This window comes from Elaeis guineensis, chromosome 4 (genome assembly GCF_000442705.2).
Source record: "Elaeis guineensis isolate ETL-2024a chromosome 4, EG11, whole genome shotgun sequence".
In the NCBI taxonomy this organism is placed as follows: Eukaryota; Viridiplantae; Streptophyta; class Magnoliopsida; order Arecales; family Arecaceae; genus Elaeis; species Elaeis guineensis.
This window is the reverse complement of record NC_025996.2, coordinates 42,692,369-42,718,117: the sequence shown is the minus strand read 5'-3', so window position 1 is coordinate 42,718,117 and position 25,749 is coordinate 42,692,369. Positions and strand designations below refer to the sequence as shown.

The following is a 25,749-nucleotide window of genomic DNA, read 5'->3' as shown; positions in this document are numbered from 1 at the left end:
AGCTAAAGATCTTCCATGATAGTAAACACATCTAGTTATTTATAACCCTGCACTCACCAGAGATATATCTGCAATATGCACACATGTGGTCATCCACACTTTGTCATGTAAGTCAACACTTAGATACAGCATGTCTTAGAGTTAACCCTTTTGCAAGGAACTTCGATATGAATTTAATTACATAATTCTATTTTACCTACAATCTTGTTTCATAATAATTTTATCATAAGTTTGCAATTCCTTATCCCATCTACAAGAAATTGTGATCACCTGTGCCAGATACAGCATGGGAGGCCAGATGCCATAGTGCTAATATAGACATCACCTCAGGCATAAAGCTAAAGACAAAAAAGTCTATCTGAAATAATATTTAACAAGACAATCACTGGCTTTGCTCTGTATAAGATTCCAATATAGTTAGTGCCCTTTTTTACAACTCCCATTCAAACAATCACTAAAAACTGGCAGACTGTCTGCTTCCTTCCATCGTCCTTGTCCAGATTTTTAGCTGACCTTTCTACTTACCATCTGGCCACTACTCCCTGCACAAAACCAACATCCCTTGCCATTTCTACAGTTCTTTCACCATTTGACAACAAAGAGATTTAGGGAAACAATCCTGAAGCTGAAATAAGAAGGATCTGCATATACATAAAAGAAAAAAAAGCAGTTGCAGATGGGTTGATTATTGGATCTCTAGGCAGTGAACTTCTAAAAGTTCTCATGAAGCTTCATTCGAAAAGATTGCACATCCAAGCATTTAAAGTCCAGTATATCTTGCATGGAAAAACTAAATAGTAAAAGGAAAACTCCCCACAACTTTGCATGTGTTGCACAAACACCTCTGTGCCTTAAAAAATTTCGAACAGATCCACTAATTTAATGTTTGTTGCAATCTGACCCTCCATCCATCTCAGTTAAGCAGGATTTAATAAATGACTCATGTGACCATCACGAGTCTTAAAAATATGCTAATATTCCTAGAATGCCCTTGCCATGAAGATAGTAAGAATGGGAGGTGGGGAGCCTCCATCTCAACAAGCTGCTCATTATCCTCCTGGACATGCCCGCTGCTCCCCGTCTCCCACTCTTGCTGCTCTCCATAAGCCCTATGAGATGTCTCCAAATTCCAGCACGTGGTTCTCACCCACTGAATCCTGTGTCTATTCCCTATCCATCATTTTGTTTCATGCCAGTCTTGTTTATTGGGCCATAGAGAGAGAGGAAATTATCTGGGCCAATCACTGGTCTTCCTTTCACACACTAGCTCTTGGATTTAGAGAGAGCAAAAGAGCTCAAATCACCTTACAATGGGGAGCTCTTGTACCACTAGTGAGTTCAGGCGGCACCTTCTCTCCCTTCACTTCCCACGAAGTCCCCTCGCCAATTCCTCCAATCTTTCGTTGCCATTTTCTTCTTCGACTCCTTTTTATAGTGCTTTTACTTTTTTTGTTGTCTGGTTTCTTAGTTTTTTTTTTGTTGTTTCCACTCTATCAAGCAAGAAGAAGCAATCATCCAATTTCCAGAAAATGCACATAGATTAATGAGAATTCCTCAAGAATGCATTGAAGTTTCAACCCACACTTCACAAGCATTTCATGCAGCTGGAGCCTCCAGCTCTTCCATTCTATCAAGCAAGAAGAAGCAATCATCAAATTTCCAGAATATGCATCTAGATTAATAAGCATTCCTCAAGAATGCATCGAGTTCCAACCTACAGTCGTTTCATGCAACTGGGCTCCAGCAAAGGCCCATGCGAGCTTGGTTCAGGACATGAGGAGGAAGAGAATGGTGTTATGAATTATGAAGATCTCGAACGGAAGATGGCATCAGATATGTGGACCTCAAGAGAAAGGTGATATGAATTATGAACATATCAGGCTGCACACTCCCTTCCACCATCTGAACATAAAGAAAGATGGCATCAGATATGTGGACCTATGTGAAGTGCCTCTAATCATGTGTTCCATATAAAGAGGTCTGGCTCACAGAGTTGTTCAAGCAGATTGCATGCATGGCATATTTCCATAAAGAGAATTTGCAGATGAAAGCAAGAGCTCTATAAGTGCTTGGAGATCTAAGTTGAATCCTTTGACAACCAATTAGCCTTGGATTTGCTTCAGAGCCATGGAGAAGGCTGGAGAGCATGGTGGCCAACTGGAGGAGGGTGGGAGTCGGCTACTGCTCTAGGTGATGTTGAAGATGAGGATAGTGCAGGTGATAACAGAAGCGGTGCATTGCAGGCAAGGGTGGCAGCAATAGCAATGAGGTTAAGCTTGGAATATGTGCTGTGCAGGCAGCAGACAGGGAGAAGCCTTGTATCAGATAGGTTGGTGCTGTTCCGAAGGAGGTACAAGGACTTTGGACTCGGCCAAGTTCTAATGCCATTTGATTATTACTTCTATATTAAAAGAGACATTTTAGTCATTTCCAGATGGTTGCTAATCGCATCATAGTAAAAACGGATGGGAGGGTCAGATTGCAGCAAAAATTAAGTTGGTGGACCTGGTTAAAATTTTTTAAAGTGCAGGAAGGTGTATGTGCAACATGGGCAATGTTGAGGGGGTCAAAAGTAATTTTCTCAAAACAAAAATGCTAACACCAGTCAGATAATGAGTATTCGTAGATCTTTGTGTTGCATCCTTCATTTTCAAATTTATTTTCTTAGCAACATCTAATAAATGTGCCAATATCTGAAGCCTTTCATGAAGCTTCTCTAGAGAAAAAAGAAAAAAAAAAAATATATATATATATATATATATATATGTGTGTGTGTGTGTGTGTGTGTGTGTGTGTGTGTGTCTGCGGATATATATCCAAACATTTAAAGCGTGGTTTTTTTTTTTTAATTGTAAAAAACAGCACACTTGAATGTTAACACCAGTCAAATCACCCTTATTTCACACATCTTTGTGCTGCATCCTTCATTTTCATATCTATTTATGCCATTTTCCATAAAATATCATTATTAGATTAATTTATTCATAAAAATATTATTATTAGATTAATTTATTCATAAAATTAGAAATGTAAAGATATATACACATATTCGCATGACAAAATCTTAAGTAATATTTGATCAATTTATTTATAAACTAGAACCCACTCAATTTGTTCATAAACAAAAATGCTCTTCAACATGGTGCAAGCTGTCACCCTAGGGTTTTGTATGATCCCATCTGGTAAACACAAGATGACGGTGATAGTTGAACTGAAAATAATTATATCATCTAGAGTTCTAGACAAATGTTTGTCATTATGGATCGGTGACATATTACTGCCAACATACAGCTAATGATTGCTAAATTACTTAATACCAATGATGCCAGTAAGATTCAATTTCCAATACGCTTCAGCATGCTATATTTCAAAACAGTTGCAGCATAAAAGAAACGTAAACATTTACATATTGGAACTTACCTGAACTTGAAGCTCCCTAGCAGCAAAGTCTAGCAAGCCACCTAATAGTCTTCTTTTAAAGACAGGCAACGACTCTTCACGTCTTCAAATATAAAAAGTGAATTAATAAAGGTCATATAAAATAATTTTTACATAACATAGTTCCATAAACCAAATCTAAAAGCATACATGCTACAGTTTGTCAGAAGCAATATGCTAACCAAATTTTCGTCTTTTATTCTTCATCAGAAATTACATTTTTCTTCCAATAATCTTTGCCACTAATAAAGCCAATAAGCAGATAAAATTGGAATAATATCGATAGTATAGTAAAACAAGAGTTTCCCCAATCAAAGAGATACATTAGCAATTTGTCTTCTCTACAAATAGGAGATAAGTATGCCACAACAAGCGGTAATGTTAACACGAAGTATGGGATAACAGCAATAATGATATGATTCTTAAATGACTGCCTTATATAGGTACCTGATTCGTTGATCCCCTGTACTGGATCCCCAACCATTGACAGCCACTCTGCACAATGAATTGTTGCTTCTACATCCTACAAATGAAAATATGCAATGAATATGATTATCCATAATTTGTACAAGGCAACAGTAAAAAAATTGATGAATACTAAATTGATCTTCTGAGTAACGTGTGATAGACAGCAAAGTAGTCCTAGGTGGTGACACCCTTGAAGGCTAAGCAGAAAGCCAAGACAGCAAAGCTGGTGTGCAAAAACCAGCCGAACCATGAACCCAACCCGAACCAGTCTCATTTTCCTTTTTTTTTTTTAATTCGGCTTCATTTCGATTTGAGAAAGTCTTGACCCGAAAAATTCGATTCAGTTTTGGTTTGAGCTTTCAGAAAACCAATTCAAACCAACCCAACCCAATCCATGTATATATGCACAAGTATATGTTTGAAACCCGACCCAACCCATATGTGCCTATATTTATAAACTTCAATTTTTTATTTTTTTTTCCTATATTTTCTTTTATATATAAAATGAAACTTTTAAATGTAGACTCAGCCCATCCCATTTAGTCCAATCCATTGAATATCAACCCTATATAAAATCGAGTTTTTTTATGTTTAGACTTAGCCCTGCCCATTGAATATCAACCTGGAAAACTGAACCGAAATGAACCAAATTTTTTGAGTCGGTTTCCAGCGGTTTTGTTGATGGTCAGTTCAGTTTCGATTTTGGTTTCGATTTTAGGGAACCAATTTGGATTGGTTCAGTTTCAGGTTCATCTCCATACAAACCCATGCACAACCCAAGCTAGGCAGGTATGTAGAGTTAAGATTATCTTATATTTATACATAAATATTTTGGCAGATATTTCATATATAGCTGTGCTTGTACAATCAAAAACATGCAATTAGATTTTAAAAAGCTTATCAAAGTCCCGAAGAAAATGGTAAAACGCATTCATCATATTTTACCAGATATGGAATTTTCAGTTTAATAACATAAGTTTTACCTCATAACTAATGAAATTTTTGAAGAGACCTAAATTTGCAAACAAATGGAACTTCATAAATTAACAAATTAGAGCAACATATGCGATATATGTCCTATTGAACCCACTGGTCTGTCCATTTAGTCCAGAGGCCCAGAGCCAGAACTGCTTCGCTTCGTCTAATAAGGCAGGCTAAGTTTGTGAAAAAAAATCCATTCTTTAATTGTTGTTCATTATGCTTTAAGAATTCCCAACTCAATGTGCCACCTTGGTTCAACAATGCGATGTATCTTGGTTCTTTCTCCACTCTGAATCAAGTCTCTCTTAAAAAATTCTAAAGTTGTATTTTTTCAGCAAAAGGAGTTCATACGCCACATACTATGACCTACTAGTAGAATAAGTAAATTAGGTTAATGTTTTTAGTAAATGAGTAAATCATATTATAATTATTATATGGATATTTACTTATTGCATAGAAAAAGCATAGGTAGACCAAATTACACCTACCAAGGTCACAATAGATCAGCGATGGATTACCTATAACATGTATGTATCATATGCATCATGTATTCCAATCAAAACCTTATGGCATGTCTATATAGAAGTTGTCTCAGGTTCCACAAGGGAACCCTCATTTCAATTGTAAGTACATTAACAAAATTCTATAAGGATACTATGTTCCCATTTCTTGAGAATGAGAAGAAGCATTAGATTTGTAGAGGGGGAAATAAAAAGAAAAGTACACACACAACTAGGAATATGTTGTTGAGATTTCAATTACTGCAAAATCTCCACGCCCGAAAACAAAGAAAAGCAAAGACAGGAATATACCCATGGAAAAGAAACACCAAAGCATCAAGTTATTGATTTGTGAATGAACTATGAAGTATGAACTTTCTCCCAGCGATTTAGCACTCAAACTAGACATGTTTTATGGAGTAAAACAAAACTTACCATTAATTGTAACAATTTCTAAATGGAGAAAAAAAAAGGAAAACCAACTTGAGCAGCTTCAGATGGTTAGAGAAGAATATATACTCTATCATACAACCACAATATTTTGAGCCCACCACGTGTAGCCCACCTCCAAGGCCTTCATTTGAGGCCTTGTCTTAGTACCATTATTCCTCGCAAGCCCCGCACAATTTTAACAACATAAGGAAAGTATGATTATGTAAATCCCAAAGGAATCCCCACTTTGGATCCATATTCTAGCAGCCTCTTAGGGTAATCACAGAAGTCCACACGTTTTCCCGGTACATGGTGCTAGTGAAAATAATTCAAATTTGCTCATAGTTAATATATAGATATTGCATAAATTGTGAACTCTAAGTTCTAACAAAATAATAAGCTTATTTTCTGATTCAGTCCATGACAAAACCCAAGCAGTATGATGAAAGTGAATTTGACCCTAAACCCTAAACCCTAACATTCCTGTTCTTTAAATAGGCAAGCCTTCACTTCATCCAAAACACATCCTTAATCAGTCCCCCCATTAGGTTATAAAACATATGCGGAAAACAATTATAGCCACCCAAATGTATGTTCAAGCCATCATTTTGACAACATTTCATCATACATAATAATTTTTTGCGAAATTGTTTTTCCAACCTTCAGTATTCAGAGCTTATTCTGTAACTATCATGACACTAGATTAAGTGACAAGCAAGGAATATTCATCAAAAAATTTCAGGACATTATAGGGAAATGAGCAAATTACACGAATTGCAAACAACAAATCGACAAAGCTTACCTTCCATCCATCTTTTTGATGCATTGAATGCTCTAATATGATAATGAGAAAGTTGTGTATGAGGTCTTCTATCTCAGTAATGCTTACACCATTTGAATCTTTGCTTGAACCCCTCTGTAAAAGCAAGAGATAAATTAAAACAACTCACAAAACAAAATAACCATAAGCACATCATACATAAAAGCATACCAAAAAGGTAACACACATTAGCATGCATAGTGTTAGACTGTCAGCCACTTTTAGTAATAGATATATATATATATATATATGTATGTATATCTATATATATGTATGTATATCTATATATATGTATGTATATATGTATATGTATATATATATATATATATGTATATCTATATATATATGTATATGTATATATATATATGTGTGTGTGTGTGTATATATGTATATGTGTATATATATATATATGAATATGTATATATATATGTGTGTGTATATATGTATATATATATATGTGTGTATATATGTATATATATATATATGTGTGTGTGTGTGTATATGTATATATATATGTGTGTGTGTGTGTGTGTGTGTGTGTGTGTGTGTGTATAGTAAATTTTTGGGTGCTTATACAGTTTACAGAATTCAATGTCAAAACAAAACAATTCACCTCATAATTAGATATTAGAACCTCCAACATCCACTCAGGCCATTCTGCCATGCAAGTGAGACTAGTTCTATTTTCTGGATGACTGCAAGCCAAAAACAGAAGATCCTGTAATCATATAAATGGAAAATCAGATTAAACAACATGTCAGCAGGTTAACAGAGCCATTAGAGATCAAGAATTACATGATCAGGCTAGAATGGGACTCCTTGCTTCATAAAATATTGTTTCCTTTCAAAATGCATACAACATCAAGAAATATATGACAGTGTTAGACTGGGTCTCGTCGCTTATATACAAACGTACATACATACACCATCCATACAAGCATGCACACACAAGTATAATTGAGCTAGTATTCTCACGATAAGACTAGGCTTCAGTCACACACTGCAAAATTAAAAGGTGACATCTGAAAGTCCATGCTGATTAACATGATCTAGAACATCTAAAATATCTAAAACCGAAAATTGAATTTTAAGTGATCGAAAAATGGCTTTAACAGCACAATAAAATATTATAATGCAGTATACAGTCTATAATCCAAACAAGCTCATATTTCATGTGCATCTGACACAAAACTAAAATATATCTTAGTATAGTAACTATTATCTACCACCCAAAGAATGAAACTTTTCGAATTTTGCCCGGGCCATCAAGTTTCAGGGTTGATAGCTTCAGCAGTTTCACTCCAAGACATGGCATTCTGATGGAAAAGATGAGATAGAAAAAAATAGAAAAAGAAAATAAGCCAAGGAAAATCATACAACAAAGCTTTAAGTATTTTGTATTGTTCAGAATCATTAGATGTATGGTCTCAGTGTGCTCAGATTTAAAGGTGTAATTCTATAATACTCCAAAATTATATTAAAATATGTTGGATATATCAACAGGTTATGTCGCAAATCAGCTCAAGTAATATGTTTTGTTTGATAACTATCTAATTACGTTAGACATAACTATGCAAATATCTATAAGATTTAATCTTCAAATACAAAATTGCATCTGAATATAATATTAATATGACAGTGACCATTGAATACCATAGACCAGTATATAATTAATCATTCATAAATTTTGAAAACAAGATCATACCTAGATATAGTTCTTCTGTTTGTTTATAAGATTTGACCTTAAAATCTATCAGATCGTAGCTTTTCTACTATGAAACCACTCTCCAAAAGAATGGAAAAGCTAAGTACAGATACATATTCATTACTGAAATATATCTAAGAAAATGAAGAAATGATTCAATATAATATTGAAAAATCATAAATAGATATGTCATCTATAATAAGTTTTACCCATCTTTCATTTGGTGTCAGACGTGGCCATCTATTTTAGCCAAAAACAAATTGACCTCAAATTTAATATCTTGATGTGCTCCATTTTGCCCCACTTATTGCATGGATAAGAAACCTCAAAAACACAAGATTATTCATTTATATGAATTCTAATTGTTTTAGATCAGATCAACAGGGCAGATCCTCAATTTAAACCACAAAAACACATGATTATTACTTTTACAATGGGTTGAACCTATGTCCTACCAGAAGTATACTAGCTCAACCAAAATAAATATGAGAGAGAGAGAGAGATAGAGAAAGAGAGAGAGAGAGAGAGAGAGAGAGAGAGAGAGAGAGATTGTGCATTAAATTTTTGCCTGAGTTAACAACTTTTTGATGTTCAATATGGTTCATGTCTCCCCATTGCATGTCCTTGATATAGAATGCTGAAAATCCCAAAGCTACCACTCTTAAGAGTGCAAAATGTTGCAAAGAGTATGCACCAATCATATGCACCACCAAATAACCTTTAGCTTCACGAAGTCATTAACTGTTTATTCTAATTCATGCTTACGTACAGTGATACATGTATCTTATGAAAAGCCTCCAAAAGCAAACAGAAAAGCCCACTCCTCGAGAAATGAGTGCTGCTTTCCCTGAGAACATGTTCATCAACCATGACATAATAGAAATGGCTAATTTTGTTCACCACCAAGGATTTCAAGCAATACACTGGTTTAAATTTATAATACTTAACATGTTAAGCTGTCAAAAATGGCTCATTTTGACAATATTTTGTCCAATACCATTCTCCAGCTGTTTATAAAAGTGCGGCTTGCGTGTACACAATATCAGAAGGGCAAAAAAATGATGACAGAATCTCATCCTAAAGATATGGCTTCAGTGTAAGGGTTACACCCACAGGCGTTGACGTCTTAATGTGTATATTGAGAATGGCTTGCAGCATTGCACTTTTAGTGGACAAATTGATGGGCTTTCTAATAATTCATGGAACCACTTGTCCATGAATTTACAAGTTTCCAATAGAGGATAACCTATAAAAAAAGCCATACTGGTTCTAAACAATCATTGTAACTCACCTAAGTTTTATCTCACTACAAGCAGAGGGGAGCGCAACGCCAGTATTGTAGAAGAGGAAATGAAAATAAGCCCAATGAAGTTACAACACGAATATAAAAGAAATACAAGCTGGACAGAGGCATATACCAATGCATGGATTCTAGGTCTGTCCAGAATGAACAAGGAACTAGTGAGTTTTGAGCCTTTAGATTGAATGCAAAAGTAGATATAGATAACCAGGATGGGAGTGAAGAAAAACATTCACTAATAAAATTAAGGGATCTGGCAGCTGTGCTTTAGTTACGGACAGAAGGAATTATCTCCAGCAGCACGATCTGCAATTCCCATTTTTGCTTTACAATTTGGAACAGGATTTATATTGAGCAGGAAAACTCAGACCTGCTAACAAGTTTTCTGTAGTACTTGAAAAAGTTTAGTAACTGTCTTGCCTAAATTCATGGATAGCACTTCTCAAATTATTCTATTGTCAAAAGTGTTTAGGATTGATAAACTTAGCTATACAAGATTTGGTATCATAAGTCATGGTCAACTATATTCAAACATAGTAACAAGTCTCAACATAGTTTAAGTCACTCCCATGAGAGCAACAAAGTGAATACTTGACTTACATTCTTACCCTCGGAATAATTTACATAATTTGCAAGCACATTCATACAATGACAGAGCTTATGGTCCACAACAGAACATCTAGCTTGGTGTCTTGGACAGATGATGTATGGGGACTATCTTTTAGCAAACTTGGCAATAAGCCTGCCAAGAAAACCCAGAATTTTTAAAAGATGATCTTCATTTAACAGACCACCACATTTGCTTCATCAGACAATTATATAGCAACTGTATAACCATTAACAGCTTCTCCAAAATGCTTGTTTTTAATCCTGAGAGTCTAATAGTCTCAGACATCGGAGTTCCCTTAAAGCAATTTCTCATTTTGTCAATATAAACCTTTCAGTCACATTCCAAACCTCTATTTGGCCATGCACTAGTCAATTTTTCCTACCAAAGAAACCAAATGGACCACTGTAACAGAGAAAATCCCAGTTCAAATAAAAACAAACTACAGGCTCATGAATGTATGATACTGAATGATTTCAACAAAACCTGAAGCAAACTCCTCTAAAACCTGGAGCAAATTCCTCCATTTTATCTCCCACTCTACTCTTCTTTGAAATTCTGCTGAAAGGAGGAACCAACACCACCATTCTCATGGACTTGCTCCCAAGAAAGGCACTTAGAACAACAAACCAGAAATCTTGGCACAACCATATACTATAACAGCATAACCTCTCTCACAACCTAAGAGCAGTTAGCATGTGCCTTTCAAGAAAGGGTGTGGATATGAGTAAAAAAAGAAAGAGGCAGTTGCTCTCTGTCTCTCTCAGCATGGCTGCCCTCACTCTTAGTGCAAGCATGGCACCTCTCTAAATAAAGTTAATGACAGATTTTTTATATGATAAGAGAAGTTTATTTGATCAAAGCATATGGAGTGCATGCTCCAGACCGATTGTTACCCTGTTTCCTAGCTAAAGTAAACTTTGCTGGAACAGAAGTTCACACCAGTTATTCTTTTCTTTCCTATTTTAATTAGGACTCTATTAGATCCAAATTATTGGAGAGAGAAACTAAGATTTTTCTGGGAGGCATGTGCAAGCTTGGGTACCCTTGGTAACAGGTTGTACAGAGAAATGAGAGAGAAAATTATCACATCTTCTAAAGATTGCAGCTACAAAGAAAAGTTTGGGTAACAGAGTTGGCAGTCCCAGGCATGAAACCTCCTCCTATTAAAAAAACTAGAGATAACCAGCACCAGGCTCCCTCTAAACCATTATGAACCCATCATGAAACGAACACCCCAGACAACTTTGCATTTTCTGCATTCTGTAGCAATCTATCATAATAGCATCAAAGGGCCCAAAAGAAAAGAAAGAGAATAGGGCAGTGGAAAATTTGAAGATACACGTCATCTAATATCCCATTCTAAACCACTCGCATTTGATTATATTTGGCCACACAACATGGCATCCAATTGAAAAGGTTAAACCAACCACCTACAAACACCATCTTCATGAGGCAAACATTTATGGGCAGCTTAAAAAAGGTGATGCAATATATGTACATAGAAGTACAATAAAGCGGTTGGCAACAGGTATAATAATTATTGCAATACAACTATTATCTTATTTAGTTGTCATGGCTCCTTTGAAGGGATAAAGCACAAGCAAAGATGGCAGCATAATTTGGCACCAAATGCATGTTTGTACACAGCAATAGCTTTTGCTTCAGTATGTTACCAGGATTATTAGAAAGGTAAGGGTTCAAGTCTTTCGAACATTTCCCTTTTGCATTATGCGTACAGAATAGACTAAGCTAGGCTATCACAAACCCATGTAGATTTTGATGATTCAGTGAGAATGCAACACTAATAGATGATCAGGGGTGTGAACAAAAATTTACTCCTCTTTGACTTTGTGTTTCCCAGTTCTGTCTTATAGAAATGATAGCTTTAAAATGATCATATATAAATAACAAAGTCACTAGAAATCCTTGTGCAAACATAATTTACCATGACCACAAGAACAAAATTAGAGAAAAGCTTCACAGAGAAAATGATATCAGTAATCTAAGCCTGGATAGCGACATAAGCAAAAACTCCAGAATGATGATTTCATGGCAGATGGCTTCTGTAGTACCACAAAGGAAATCATAAAGGAACTTGTATTAGAAATAGGAAACATACAGAAGTGCAATATGCACAATTATAGGCATGCAGTTCAAAAAGAAGTACTGTACAGAAGTTAAAGAGGCCCCAACATCTTACCTGTATAGCTCGAACCTGGAATGCCCTGGATGCATAGGGAAGTGAACGGAGAAGGACCAGTAAAAGTTGGAGATTCTCAAAGTGGTGACCAGAATCATACATGTTCAGGCCATCATCAGTGGATGAAACATTTGTCTGAATCAAAAGATAGATAATGTGGTTTAGCATTTTCACACTTCAAAGAAGCAATAAGGGTACAAATGCTGCAAGAGTATATTAAAATATAGCATCAACAAAACTATGGTACGAATTCAAAATATTATCTAGGCACAAATTTGTGGATGCGAATCAAATTAAAAGACATAGGTCTCTTTTCCAAAAAATGTAAATGCCTTTCTCATAGTTAACTGATGTAGGAGTAGCTCAAGTTCACTTAGATGATGCTGGTACCAGAAAATGAAAAAGCAACACCATATACATGCTCAATGCAATTTCTTAATCCATTAGCACATAAAGTGATATCAGAAAGAGTAAGAGGATAACTCATGGTGGATGGGAGTCCACATCCAATGAAACTCGTAGAGATTTTTCCTTCTCCAGTGAGAAAGAACATGTTCCTAATTGCTGCACATCTGGCCAGAGAGATTTAATTCAATCGAAGCAGCAAATCAGGTCCACTTACCACCATTTAAGGGTACCAGTAAATCTGTTGCAACAGGAAACTGAGAATTGCTGCTGCCACCATGTATAGGTGTTTCTAGCAAGAAGATAAAAACAGGCAATACCATGGTATCATAAAGAGGACAGGACAACCAGTACTGTACATTCTGACAAAAAATCAGCACTGTTATGGATGTTGGGATGCCAAAACACTATTTACCAATAGTACCATACCAGTCATACTGGCCTATACTGGTGCACACCGGTGCATAGTGATGGAACCTTGCCGACGGTACCATTGAGCACCAACAGTTTATCAACTTTTCTGAAGCTATCAGTTTCAAAATGTACTGTCTCTACCAGTGCCATACAGTACCATATCATTTGGATGAAAAAACTGTATGAGATTCGATACCACTATTTAAAAACTTCGGAAAACAACATAACCCTAGAGATTCTGCTTTCAGTATTAGCATCTTATGCAATAACAATTGAGCTTCAAAACAGCTGAGAGAAAATACATTTAGCCTGCCCATCCCTCAGTATATGTTTAATTACAGATATTGGTCTTCCCATTTATTGTTAATCCTTCCTGCAGTATTTTTGTGAAGATCTTTATTTTATAAAGTTTTCCTCTTTGCAGTTACACAGCAATATAAGTCATCTTTAGAAACATCTAGAAAATTTCTATATTTGCCTATATGATGTTTCCAGATATGATAAGTACCCATACATCATAACGAGGCCATGCAAGACAGCAATGTGGGGTGAATTCTTTGGATTTCTAGCTAATATATTTACAGTTGTACCAAAATGTTTAGGTGTAGATGGGCCGACTTACCTCCTCTGCCATAGCAGTCATGAGTTCATCTATCAGCAACTCCAACAATGATTGTTCATGTCTACGTTACAGAACTGCCAGACACAAATTTAACGGTACTAGGACAACTGGACAAGTATAAAGTCTTTGTATTAAACAACATTATCCATGTGCAACATATATTTTTCCATGAAGAAACATTTTTCTCAGAAAAATATTAATTTCTGAACTCCATGTAAGAGATTCTATTAGTAACAACTGTAACATGATAAAAAAGCACCAAACAGGGCCAGGAAAAGCACTAGAAAATCATGCAAGATGACCTGATGGACTTTAATTATCTGAAATATATAGGGAAATAAACAAGTCAAAATTTCAGTTTTCAACATTGTCACATCCAACTTGATGCCAAAAACATTTGCCCTCAGCACGTAACAAATAGTTCATCATCATGAATAAAAAGGAAAAGCCTGATAAAGTAGAAAAGAGTAATAGAAAAATATCCGTGACCAGCTAACTTGACTCATGTAAATACCTCAACATTCTACGAAATGATAACCGTAGACAAGACTATTCATGCCAAATCCTCTATATCATAGTGCATGTTTGGCATTTCAGCATAGTTTAGCTATTAAAAACAATATCGAAGAGAATCATAATAGACGTAGTGGACAAGTAGTGCAAACTGTTCATACCATTGCTGCCAATAAAGCCATATACACATTGGTGGTCATAAGCCTTTGTGGAGCAGCTTGAAATGCTTTATGCAATGCAAAAAGTAACAAAGCAACTCTGTCTTCAAACATGGAATTCCCTTCTTCAGGACCCACAATACTCAGAATGCTACTTGATGGACTTTCGGAAACAGCATTTGAGTTAAATTTCAGATGACCTGATGAGACAAGAGCACCCAATAGGGTGATTATCCCAACTACAACTCCATCACCATTGTCAATATTATATACATTATTCCTAGCATTGTCAGCACTTATTGAGAAACTGATGCCACCAAGATTCTTTAAGAGTTGGTTATCAGAAGCAGATGTCATTCTTTCAATGTTTGTGCCCAAGGAAACCTTAAAAGAACTATTATTAGCATTCAAAGACCCAAATTTTGTGCTCTCCTCCTGAGAACCATATTCCTTCTGTTCAGGAGATTCTAGTTCATCATCCTGGCTTTTTGGTTCACCACCAGTAGATACCTTCCTAGAAACATCTGCAGATGCATTATCAGCAGCAGATACCCTAAAGTTATCCAAAATATTATGATTACCAGCTTTGGCTTCTCGCTGCAAAAGAACAAGAAATGTCTCTATCCCACCACACAATATAAATGACTGTGCAAATGTGTGAGCCCTAGACGTATTCGGCTGCACAACCAGTCTATATATTAGGTGCAACACTCTCGCAACCTGAAAAAAGCATCAAGAAGAAAAGTTCTAAGCCAAAATAAATAGTAGAACTGTAGTATAAAGCATGTTACCAAGAAACTAGCATATAATTAAATATTGCACATTGGTAAGAGTAAAACTATCTGATATTTACCAAGTCAGAATGCAAACACAAAAATTCCAACATCAAGCCTACTACTCGTATTGTACAAATGATGCAGTAATACAAAGATCAAATATGGTATTCCGTACCGGCCCAAACTGGCCGGTACACCTTGTACTGTACCGCACCGACGGAGAACCGGCATGGTTCAGGCCGGTTTTTCGGTATATGGCCCAAACCAGACCGTACCGTACGGGTCCAAACCATGCGAAACTAAACAGTTCAATCCGGTTCGGTGCGGTACGGATCTCGGTACTAGTTCCTGAAACCTTGATCAAAACTTAAAATCATAAAAAATTGAAAGTTTAATAAAAACATGTGAATATGATAAATTTAAAGGATGTCAGCATTGTGTTTGCAACTGGTAGAACAAAAAGTTCTAAACAACAAAGGTGTTTGTGGATCTTAATGTCTAGCGCAACATATCTCACCACACTTAGTTTTCAAACTTATATCCACATATAATGTAATGCAAAGAAACTTGGGGAAAAAATTAAGGCATAACTTAGTATGCTACACATACGGCTCACATGAGCTACTTTACCATGATATATCTCACATTCTAAAGCCTCAACCATGAGCCTCAAGGTGCTTTCTGAAAGTCACTCTCAAGAGCCAATGCAAGACAAGATGCAAATAAGCCTTCTTAGTTCTTACACAATGATACATGATTTTCAATGAAGTGCAGAAAAATGCAATTAACTGCTGACAATTATAAAAAAGAAAATAGCACTAAATAAATGACGGCATAAGAACTAATCGAGAATTTCAAGGACAAGAATTATTTGAATTGACAACAGCAATAGTATCATTACATTTTACTAGAATAGTAACTGCTTGATGAAAATTTATGACTCTACCTGATTAGGTTGTGGACAGTCAACAATGAAATTTATCAAGCAACGAACATCATTGGCAGCCAATGAAGATGGAGCTGCTCCTATTAAAAGCTCAATGACCACTAAGAGCTCATCAACCAGAGCATTTACTTCACCCATAGGTCTTGGTGCACCATGAAGTGAAAAAGTATCAACAGAATCTTTTTCGCGAATAATCCAATAGCACATTCTGCAGCCATCAAGAAGCATTTGCAGGGCATTGGCATCCCGCATGGCTGATGATTCTGTAAACACCATGTCTGCAAGTGAAGACAAAAGCTTCTTCTGTAAACCATAGTTGCACAAACTCCACATCTTCAAATCTAAAAGCAAGGTACCAAAAAGCTGCACTTTAAATGTATGGTTATTTTTCTGAGATTGACATAGGGACACAATTGCAGCAACAACTTCCTCATTACTCAATCCATTTTGCTTTCCAAGTTCCTGCATTGATAGAGTTTGCAGCAGATAATGTAAAATTCTTGACAAAAGCTCAGGTGCCCGTGCTCGACATAACTCCTCATTATTTCCAGGATGTTGAATTGCACTGGAGATAATTCTGAAAATAGGGGCAGAGAGTGAAGCTGTTGCAAGAGACATCGGAAAATCACCAGTCACAGGTTCCAGGCTATCTATCTGAACATTGCTGACTGTCAGTGGAAGTAAAGCCAATGGACCCCCCCATGCTAAGGCCCACATAGATTCTGCTGGGCGTACTCGAGAAGCAACATGAACTTGACCAAGGACCTCAGCAGGTCTTCGGTGAACACCTGAAAAGTTTGAGGAAAGGCAGAAACTATTAATTTGAGTTTTGCTCAAATCTCAAATAAATTCAAGCTGACTGGCAAGCACCCATAAGTATATGTAAACAATAATGCAATTCTCAGGAATCATGTAAATGATTTAGGAAGAACATGTAATTGATTTAATTAAACCAAATAAGAGAAGCTGAACGTTTCATCCTGAAGAGCTGAATGTTTGATCCTGAAGCTAAAAAGATGAAGTCCAGATAATGCATTATAATATGATAGCATTGACGGGAAAAAGTTGAATTGCAAGTCTGAATTATTTGAAAGGCCTATAAGTTTGCACAGATGAAATTTTCAGATTCAGAAGGTAGGAAAAAAGTACAGGATGACTCAACAATAATCATAATTTCAAGATATACAAAAATGATTCTCACCAACATAGGCTAGCATGAACAAGCCTGACCTATGTGAAATTTTGAAGCATGATAAAAGTTGGCAAAGTGGATTCTTCACTCTTCTTAAGTTACATCCATGATGGGCAACAAAAAAGAAATAGCTTTCCAGCTATTTCTGTGAAAACTTCTCCCAAAGATGGAACCTGTTCAAACATAGGGGTGTTTAAGATTTTAAAGATCATTCAACCTCAATAATATGACCACCATATATAGAAAAAAGGCTGGAATATTTCAGATTACCAAATAGTAGTGACACAACCAGTCAACTGCACGCTAAATAGACAAACCTCCACATTAAGTTCAGAAGCAAATTTTTTGTAACAGTTCAAACATGACTTTATTATCTACTGTCACAAGTCCAGTGCTGACAGAGTCTTGGTGATTTGCTGAGCTGTGAATGGTAATCTAACAAAGACTGGTTGCCATTCCAGGATAAGAAATGGAAATAATGCCCAGAAAAAAACTGAAGAATGTGAGATTCTGAAATACGATTGATTTTGAAAACTAGGATTTGATATATAAAAGAATGAAGAGGTAAAAGGGGACAACTAAATGATTGAAAATTAGGTGGATAAAGTGGAGAGATATTGATAAGAAGGTACATGACCAAGACATGCCTTGGCAACTTACAGAAAATATGCTCAAACTTCAGTAAGTGTAGTAATATTGTACAGCTTCATGTCCAGAAATGAACATCTAGCATACAAAATATGGAAGAGAAATTTAAGGTTGGTACGTGCTTAAATTGGTATAGGCTGGGACTGATATGACCAGAATGAGGAAATACAAGGGAAAACAGTCACATGAACGAAGTAAAAATGATGGACCAACTAAGATGGCAGGGGCATGTGCAACAAAGATCTGACAATCGCTTGTCAAGATGGATATCAGGATTTGTATTCAAGGGTCAGCAAGCAGCAGGAGAGCTTAAAATAGCACCGATGCAAGTCTTGGAAGGATTTGGAAAAACCTAAAGGTGATGCCAGTGACAACCTTAATAAAAATGATGAGTAAAAATGGATTCACAAAACCAAACAAAAATAATTGGCAGAAGATCATTAGAGTCACTCACTGGTACCTCTCAGAAATGACTCCTGACCCCACTTAATAAAAGCAAAAAAAACAATCAACCAAAAATGCTTAATATTACAGAATGACCAAACATGTAATAAAAGGACCTTCCCTAGAACATCATTTAAATAAGTACACAAGCTAACTGCCATCATTATAAAGACATTTGAGGTACCAAATTTTGTACATTGAGCAATAATTATCATAGACACAAGTTCAGCATTTGGAAACAATTGGATAGAGACAATAGAAGCTGAAGCAGAACAGACACAAATTTAGTGTTCTCCAACTATAATAATTTAAATAAGCAAGATTTTAATTACCTTTACTACTTTTAACGTTCAGATTAGTAAAAGACTAAACAGAGGAGCCCAGTGAAAGGTTGCATTTTGTTTGGTAAGGAACAATCATCACATTGAGGAGTTCAGTATTAGTTGGCTATGGATTTGGATTTTGAATGGTAGGGAAGATCCAAGTATCTTTATAACCCAATTCTCTGAGTAATCTTAGCACTAAAAAATTTCTAGTTTTTATATTTGTAAGTTAAGTCATTCCAATTGTATTCCAGCATTGTTTAGGGATCTTCATGTATAGGGCCCTAAAGTTAGATTCACAATTCAAATAATTATCTTAAAGAAGGAGGTATTATTTTTTCTTTAGTGTTTACCCTCCCTAAAGCTTGACCACACATTAAGCAGCATCGTCAACACGAAAGGTACACTATAGAAGGATAAAATGGACATTCTAGAAAGAGGTTTCCAGGATAAAAAGCATTTGGCTATTCTTTCTAATGAATGGAATGAGGGATTGTGTTCTGTTAGCTCATAACTGTTTTGTCCTTTTCCACTTGGACACTGGTAAGGTCAAAGTTCGCATTTCGGGCCCCAAATTAACAGCTGAACCCCTTGTGTGCTGCACTAAGAACCAGGTTTGTAACCTTTCCAACAAGGTTCTTGGTGAAATAGAACAGTGCTCAAACAAGTATCATAAAGCGCCCTTTTGGCATAAATTACCACATAAATGTGCATCATCTAGTTTGCAGTGTTCTTATTTTCCTTGATCACCATTCAAAAATCTTGCATGTATGTCAAGGCAACAAGTATATTGATAATTGGTGATGAAAAGTTTTGGAATCCACATGCACATGACATCCATGATCGCGGCAGGATAAAGTTGCTTGGAAACAGTGAAATCATTAAAACGCCCATTTTCATTCTCCTCTATTAAGTTACTTCTCCATCAAAGAATATTGTGAAGTAAAGTTAAGAGAAAAGCCTATTCATGTTGACAAGAGACCTTTATGAATCATGTTCCTTTCCATCTAACTTCAAAATCCTGGTAATGTCAAACAATATAAGTAAGCTACAAGATGAAACCCCCCAAGAATTTTAAAGTTTTGAAAGGGCCAAGAGCATGAATAGTATAAACCTTAGATAAGAAGGAAAAAAACAACAATTATATTTGTAGTAAAGAGAGGGTGGACCTTGGTGCACCAATAAGATTGCTCTTTTGTGATCTGAGTGTCTGGGTTAGAAATAACGGAAACACCCTCTCTGCACATGGGGTTAAAGGTACATACAGTTGACTATCTCGAGCATGGTTCATTGTACCACCCCATTCCAGACAGTACAGGACATACCGTACCATACTGATACCATACTGGTATGCCAAACTGCCTTGTACTGACACAACCGTACCGTACCATACCACATACTGACACTATCATGGGATTTCATGGGTACGGAGTTCGGTACCGAGACGGCGAAACTTGCTCCCAAGACTCTACAGTAGTTGGATCCTCATGCACTCAGATGCCTTTTTTTTACAAGAAGTAATAAAGTTGATTATAGTATGTTGGAAGTCCTTCCAAGTTACTCATAGAAATACGTTAATGAGGTTCAAAGGGGTGATCATTTGGCGGTGAAGCCTAAGAGCGTGCAAGCTGCACTAGAACATGAAGAAATAGAAGTTACTGAATATTAATCCTTAGGACAGGTCATGGAGTTGATTCTTTATCCCAGATTAGTTTGAACAACAGGTGTGATTCATCGTCTTGTAAATGAAAATGCCTATACAAATGTAAATTGAAAGCACCATTTCCTTGTTTTACTTTTGTTTTTGTTTTACCATCGTTACATCATGTTTCATCCATCGTAAGCCCACTTCAGAATGAACATTATTGATAGACATCATATATAGACATATGTCCCTTATTACCTTGTCTAATCTAAGCATCTTGTAACAAGGTAATTAGCCCTAAATATCCTATGTCAAAATGATCCAACTGAAGTTTATTATCTTTATTTGGTGTTACTTAAATAAAATTGAATTTACATCAGCAATCAATGATTTCATTGAATTTGATCAAAAGATCAATATCTCATTCCCAAAGGCCTAGAAACAAATGGATAGTGTTCAACATATAATTGGAAGTTCTTCTGCAAAGTGCAAGGGGTGTGAAATAGATACTATGAAAAGGCACCTGCAGGTACCATTTATTGGTACTAGTTTTTGGAGGAAGTTTCCACACACCATGATCTAGGAAATGTTTATAAGCACCACTCATCTCGCCATGTTTATAACCACCATGATCTAAGTGTTCAATGAAATGCACGAGACTGGAAGAAAAAAAAAATACAAACTAACCAACCTGCAGCACCTGAAGGAGATGCATCTGGGCAGAACCGCCCACATAGCAAACTAGGGTGGTATAGAAGATGCAGGCTTCCTCCAATCTCAGCATCCAACATCGAGTTCTCTTCTGCCAGACTCCTCATATGGTCATTCGTTGCCAACCAGGGTAAACCTGCACCATGTCCAAAACAAGGCAGCGCATCTCCTCCCCTTGAAGCCAATCGACCCATTCTCTCTGGTCCAATGGGTTCCTTAAAGATATAAACAGGCCCCATCTCCGCAAATAGGGGGCACTGCCTCCGACGTCGCTGTAGACCAGCCATTGTGGGGGGTGGATTCGTCCCTATGCAACAAAAAGCCAATGGCTTTGAGATCCGTGGAAACTCAAAAGGACGGCTCTCATGCAAGTTCCCATTTACATACAATCTCAATTCGCTCTCTGCCTTTCCAAGCAAACCCAGCTTGGAAGTATGTTCTAACCCAACAAAATACCAACTCTGTGGCTTGAATGCATACGTGAAATGTAAAGAAGCCTTTTTACCCTTCCCACCACCAACCTCCACTACCAAGAACTGGCCATGAAAGTAGGCTTCCAAACCATGGTTATCAGAGGATAGAAAGCTAAAGAGCCTTGGCATATGTGCGGTCCCCTCTCCTGCAAGTGCACTTGCTGCCGCTGCAGCTGACACCGCAGATGTCTTGCCCGACCGTGCTGCAGCTGCAGCAGCAATGGCAGCAGCGGAAGTCGCCGAGTTGAGAGTGTCAGCGAACGACTCTATGTATATCCATGTGGCAAAACCATATCCATTAGAGAAGGGCCACCGGCTCTCCCCAGGACCAAGCAAGCCAGAGCTCTCACCATCAAACTCAAACGTGCATGCTGGGCCACGGGTCTCCTTGCTCCGCATCGCCTTCTCCAGCGCCAATATCAATGGTGTTGCCCGGTCAGTTTTCAGGGTCTTCTTTACCACTCCAAGCCAGCGGTGAAGATCAATTACACTCAATGAATGCCCTGCTAAAACCTGGATGCTCCGGCACAATGGTGTGCCATCCCATGGCACCCGATCAATGGAATCGACAAATATTTTCTCTGCTGATTGCAGCAGGACCCCAAGCAATCCCGCAGCCGAGCACATTGCACGATTTCTAGTGCAAGCTCGCAAAATTAAAAGCAAACCTTTAACCATTCTTGTTCTCGGAGACATGTGGGTCTCTGAGTCTCCTTCCCAAGGTAACCAAGGGATCAGCTCAGCAGCAACCAACGCAGCTCTGGAACTTGACATCACATTCGGAGGATTTACAGAAGCACGAGTACCGGTGTCATCAAGGCCTTCCACTCCACCCATGGTAACAAGCAGAGCATCGACCACGGATCTCGACACATCCCCGAAATCGCCACCATCCGAGACCATTGATTTGAGCTTCTCGATGCTCTCCGCCTTCCCCATGATGGCGGCGTCCACCAGATGCACGAGCTCCGGCGGAATGTCAGGCATCGCCGGCTTTGCCCTCGGCTTCGTAGGCGAGCCCACGGGAGACAAGTAGGAATCGAAGCTTCCCGACGAGGGCGACAGCCCGAGCTCCGAGCCGGAGGGGCTGTAGGGCGGAGAGGTGTGCATGTCAGCGTAGAGCGAGTCGTGGAGCTCCGCCGCGGCGGTGGCGGAGGGGGAGGAATCGGAGGCGGTGTCTGCGCCGGAGGAGCGATTCAGGTTGTCGGACGTAGGGGAGCGGACGGAGTCGGCTGTGGCGGGGGCATCGTCGGGATTGCCGAGGGAGACGGGCTCAAAGATGTCGTCGTCGGGGGTGGGGCCCGCGGGTGGATGGGCCCCACTGGGTTCCGGCCCCTGCGAGGAAGCGGCCGGCGGGGAGGAGGCCGTTTCGGCCGGTTCATGTGGATCCTCTTCCATTGTGTTCTTCTGGATCAAAGAATCCGTCTAAAGAAAATAAAAGAAAACAAAGCGCAATGCGGTTAGAGAAGGTGATGAGAGCGAGTGGTTGAAAAAAAATCGATGTGGAATGTTAATAGATCTGACCGAGTAAAAGAGAGAAAATGGAGACGTGGGGTGAAACGAGATCTGAAAGAATTGGAAGTAATGGGAGAATAATGTTAAGGAAGAGATGGAGGGGGACAGAGATAGTGATATCTTACCAGGATTAAGAAGAGAAGAGAGGCATGGCGAGGGGATGAGAGAGAGAGAGAGAGAGAGAAGGGAAGAGGAGGTAGAGGATGATGGAGAGGGTAGTGAACGGAAGGGAGACGGGGTGGTGGAGAGGGAGTAGACCCGGCTTGATTTGGTAGGGGGTTTCGGCTATTTTTCAGGTTGGGACTGGCCAGGTGAGCCCCTGATTGGTGGACTTGTGGTAGAGGCGGTTTGTGACGAATAGCAAGTGATGAACGGTCCTGAAATCATCGATAAATTGTTTTGTGTGGACAGCGGACAGTACGTGCGATGCACGTATAAAAATTATGGACACTTGTGATATCTACTCCAGGAAATGTATGATTTTTTATATATGCAATGAAGGAACCTTACCTTTTTTATCCTACACCCACCAGATAACTCTCACTAAAACTTATCAAATTAACCCTCATCCCTTCAAATTCCTACCACTCCCGCTCAACCCGTCCAGGATGGTTCTCACCAGAATCGGACCCACAGCCACTAACCAAATTAATTCCTGCCCTTTTTATCTTGTACCTAGTGATAATAACATCCGAGCAAGCACTTTGATGGTTCTTTTCTTAAAAATTAATCTGGTGCACTTCGTTTGTTTTCATCTTCCGGGCATGTATCGATTTGATTTGGGTATATAGTTTCTGACGGACAAGTTACCATAACTATAAAATGCTCAACATTTAGCAATTCGCAATGCAAATATAGCTAAACTCTCAAGTTACCGATTAGATCGAGTAACGCCATAATATTATAGAGATGCTTTTGAATGACAGATTAATATGCCTAGCTAAAGGCAGTGTTATTATTCAGCAAAATATAAATATACTAGGGTACTCCAAGTTGTAGAAATTTTGCCCTTGCCCACGAATGCAGAACTTGAAGGCTACAAATGTATTTGCCTGCATGTAGAAATTGGTAACAATTGGCTGATGAAAAGTGCATCATTCTATCATGTCACACCATCTTTATTTAGACATTAATATCATGTAAACGTTCGTTTTAGCCGGCGAAGCATCAGTTTATACTATGTACTCATCGATTATTATCAGTTGGGATTTTCGATGAGAGAAAAAAAAGACAGAATCCTGAGGAAGGACCACAGTAAAGCAATTCAGGAAGTAGAACCAAATTTCAACTTTATGAACTTAAAGAATAATTTAAAAAAAGAATTAAACTTTAACGGACTAAAACCATAATTTACCAAAAAATAAAAAGAAAGATGTTTTGAGTATATACTCACCTAAATACATAGAATTACATGAATATTTTTATAAAATTGCTAGTTGTATGTACAACCTTCTTTTTGGCAAATACATCCATACCATCTAATGCTATTAAAAAATTAGTTGTTTAAAATTAAAATGACTGAAATACCCTTAATAGATAGACATGAAAAAAGAGAATTTATAAGGGCATACATGTAAATAGAAATTTTGTGAGAATACCCATGCAATTTCATATATTTAGGAGGCTATACACTCAAAAAAAGTCATTAAAAAATTAGAAGACTCAATTAAGACTTACCAAGTCTTTCATGACTCGGATAAATTGATCAGTAAAAAAATGATAAAGTGACATTGTTATTTATTTTTTATTCAATATCTTAACTCAGTCAAATTGGAATATTTGATGATCATTTTGATATATCGCAACCAAATGATTCCAAAGGTCAATAATTTTGAATGTGCTGTAGCATACTGTCCAAGAAAAATTATAACAGCTCATTTGATTCATGAGAAAATTTTTTTCTTATTGAAATATTTTTCTAAGAAACTGATTCGTAGGAATATAATGTCTAGAAAAATGATTTTGTGGCATATGTTGCAAAAGGTTTAGTCTCACATTAGTTGTAAATCAAAAATAACTCTGATTTATATGGTTGGACCTTTCTTTTCCTTTTGAGGCACCTTTTGAGCTCTAGCCTAAGGGACAAAACCATGCAGGGAGAGTATATGGGGGAGCATATATGAAGCAGCCCATAAAATGGACAATACCTCATGAAGAGGGGAGACCCCAAGCCATTTGAGCTAAGAGACCTCGGACCACAACCAACGGTAGTGCAAACCATGGGGCCCCCAATAAATAGAATTTTCCTTGATTGGGAGACTATTGTTGCAGAAGGTTTAGTCCAACATCAATTGTGAGTCAAGAGTAACTTTGGCTTATATGGTTGGGGCTCTTCTCTCTCTCTTGAGGTGTCTTTTGGGCTCTAGTCCAAGGAACAAAACCATGCAAAGGGTGTATGCAAAGCAGCCCCCAAAGCAGATAATACTTCATGAGAGGCGGAGACCCCAGACCATCAAGCCAAGAGACCTTATACCACAACCAATAGTGGTGCCCACTATGGGGACCCCAAT

At 37.6% G+C, this 25,749-nt stretch overlaps 2 protein-coding genes across 5 annotated transcripts in view; both read right to left on the bottom strand.

Moving 5' to 3' along the window:
• Positions 1–25,749, bottom strand: part of LOC105035089 (BEACH domain-containing protein C2) — a 158,950-nt gene that overhangs the window by 49,705 nt on the left and 83,496 nt on the right. The window lies entirely within an intron of this gene.
• Positions 3,422–23,499, bottom strand: LOC140857497 (BEACH domain-containing protein C2-like). 4 transcript variants are annotated; one of them, XM_073256457.1, is made up of 9 exons: positions 23,249–23,497; positions 21,232–23,149; positions 16,289–17,076; positions 14,570–15,286; positions 12,455–12,589; positions 7,253–7,357; positions 6,622–6,735; positions 3,886–3,961; positions 3,422–3,502 (listed from the first exon to the last, which is right to left on the bottom strand). In XM_073256457.1, exons 2-9 carry the CDS (start codon positions 23,120–23,122, stop codon positions 3,462–3,464), a joined length of 3,867 nt encoding a protein of 1,288 aa, XP_073112558.1. In that variant the 5' UTR covers positions 23,123–23,149; positions 23,249–23,497; the 3' UTR covers positions 3,422–3,461. The 4 variants fall into 4 exon arrangements, 3 of the variants coding, with proteins under 3 accessions (XP_073112558.1, XP_073112557.1, XP_073112559.1); XM_073256456.1 differs by having other exon boundaries at positions 3,424–3,502; positions 23,365–23,499; XR_012140948.1 differs by lacking the exons at positions 3,422–3,502; positions 3,886–3,961 and having other exon boundaries at positions 7,253–7,334; positions 23,365–23,499.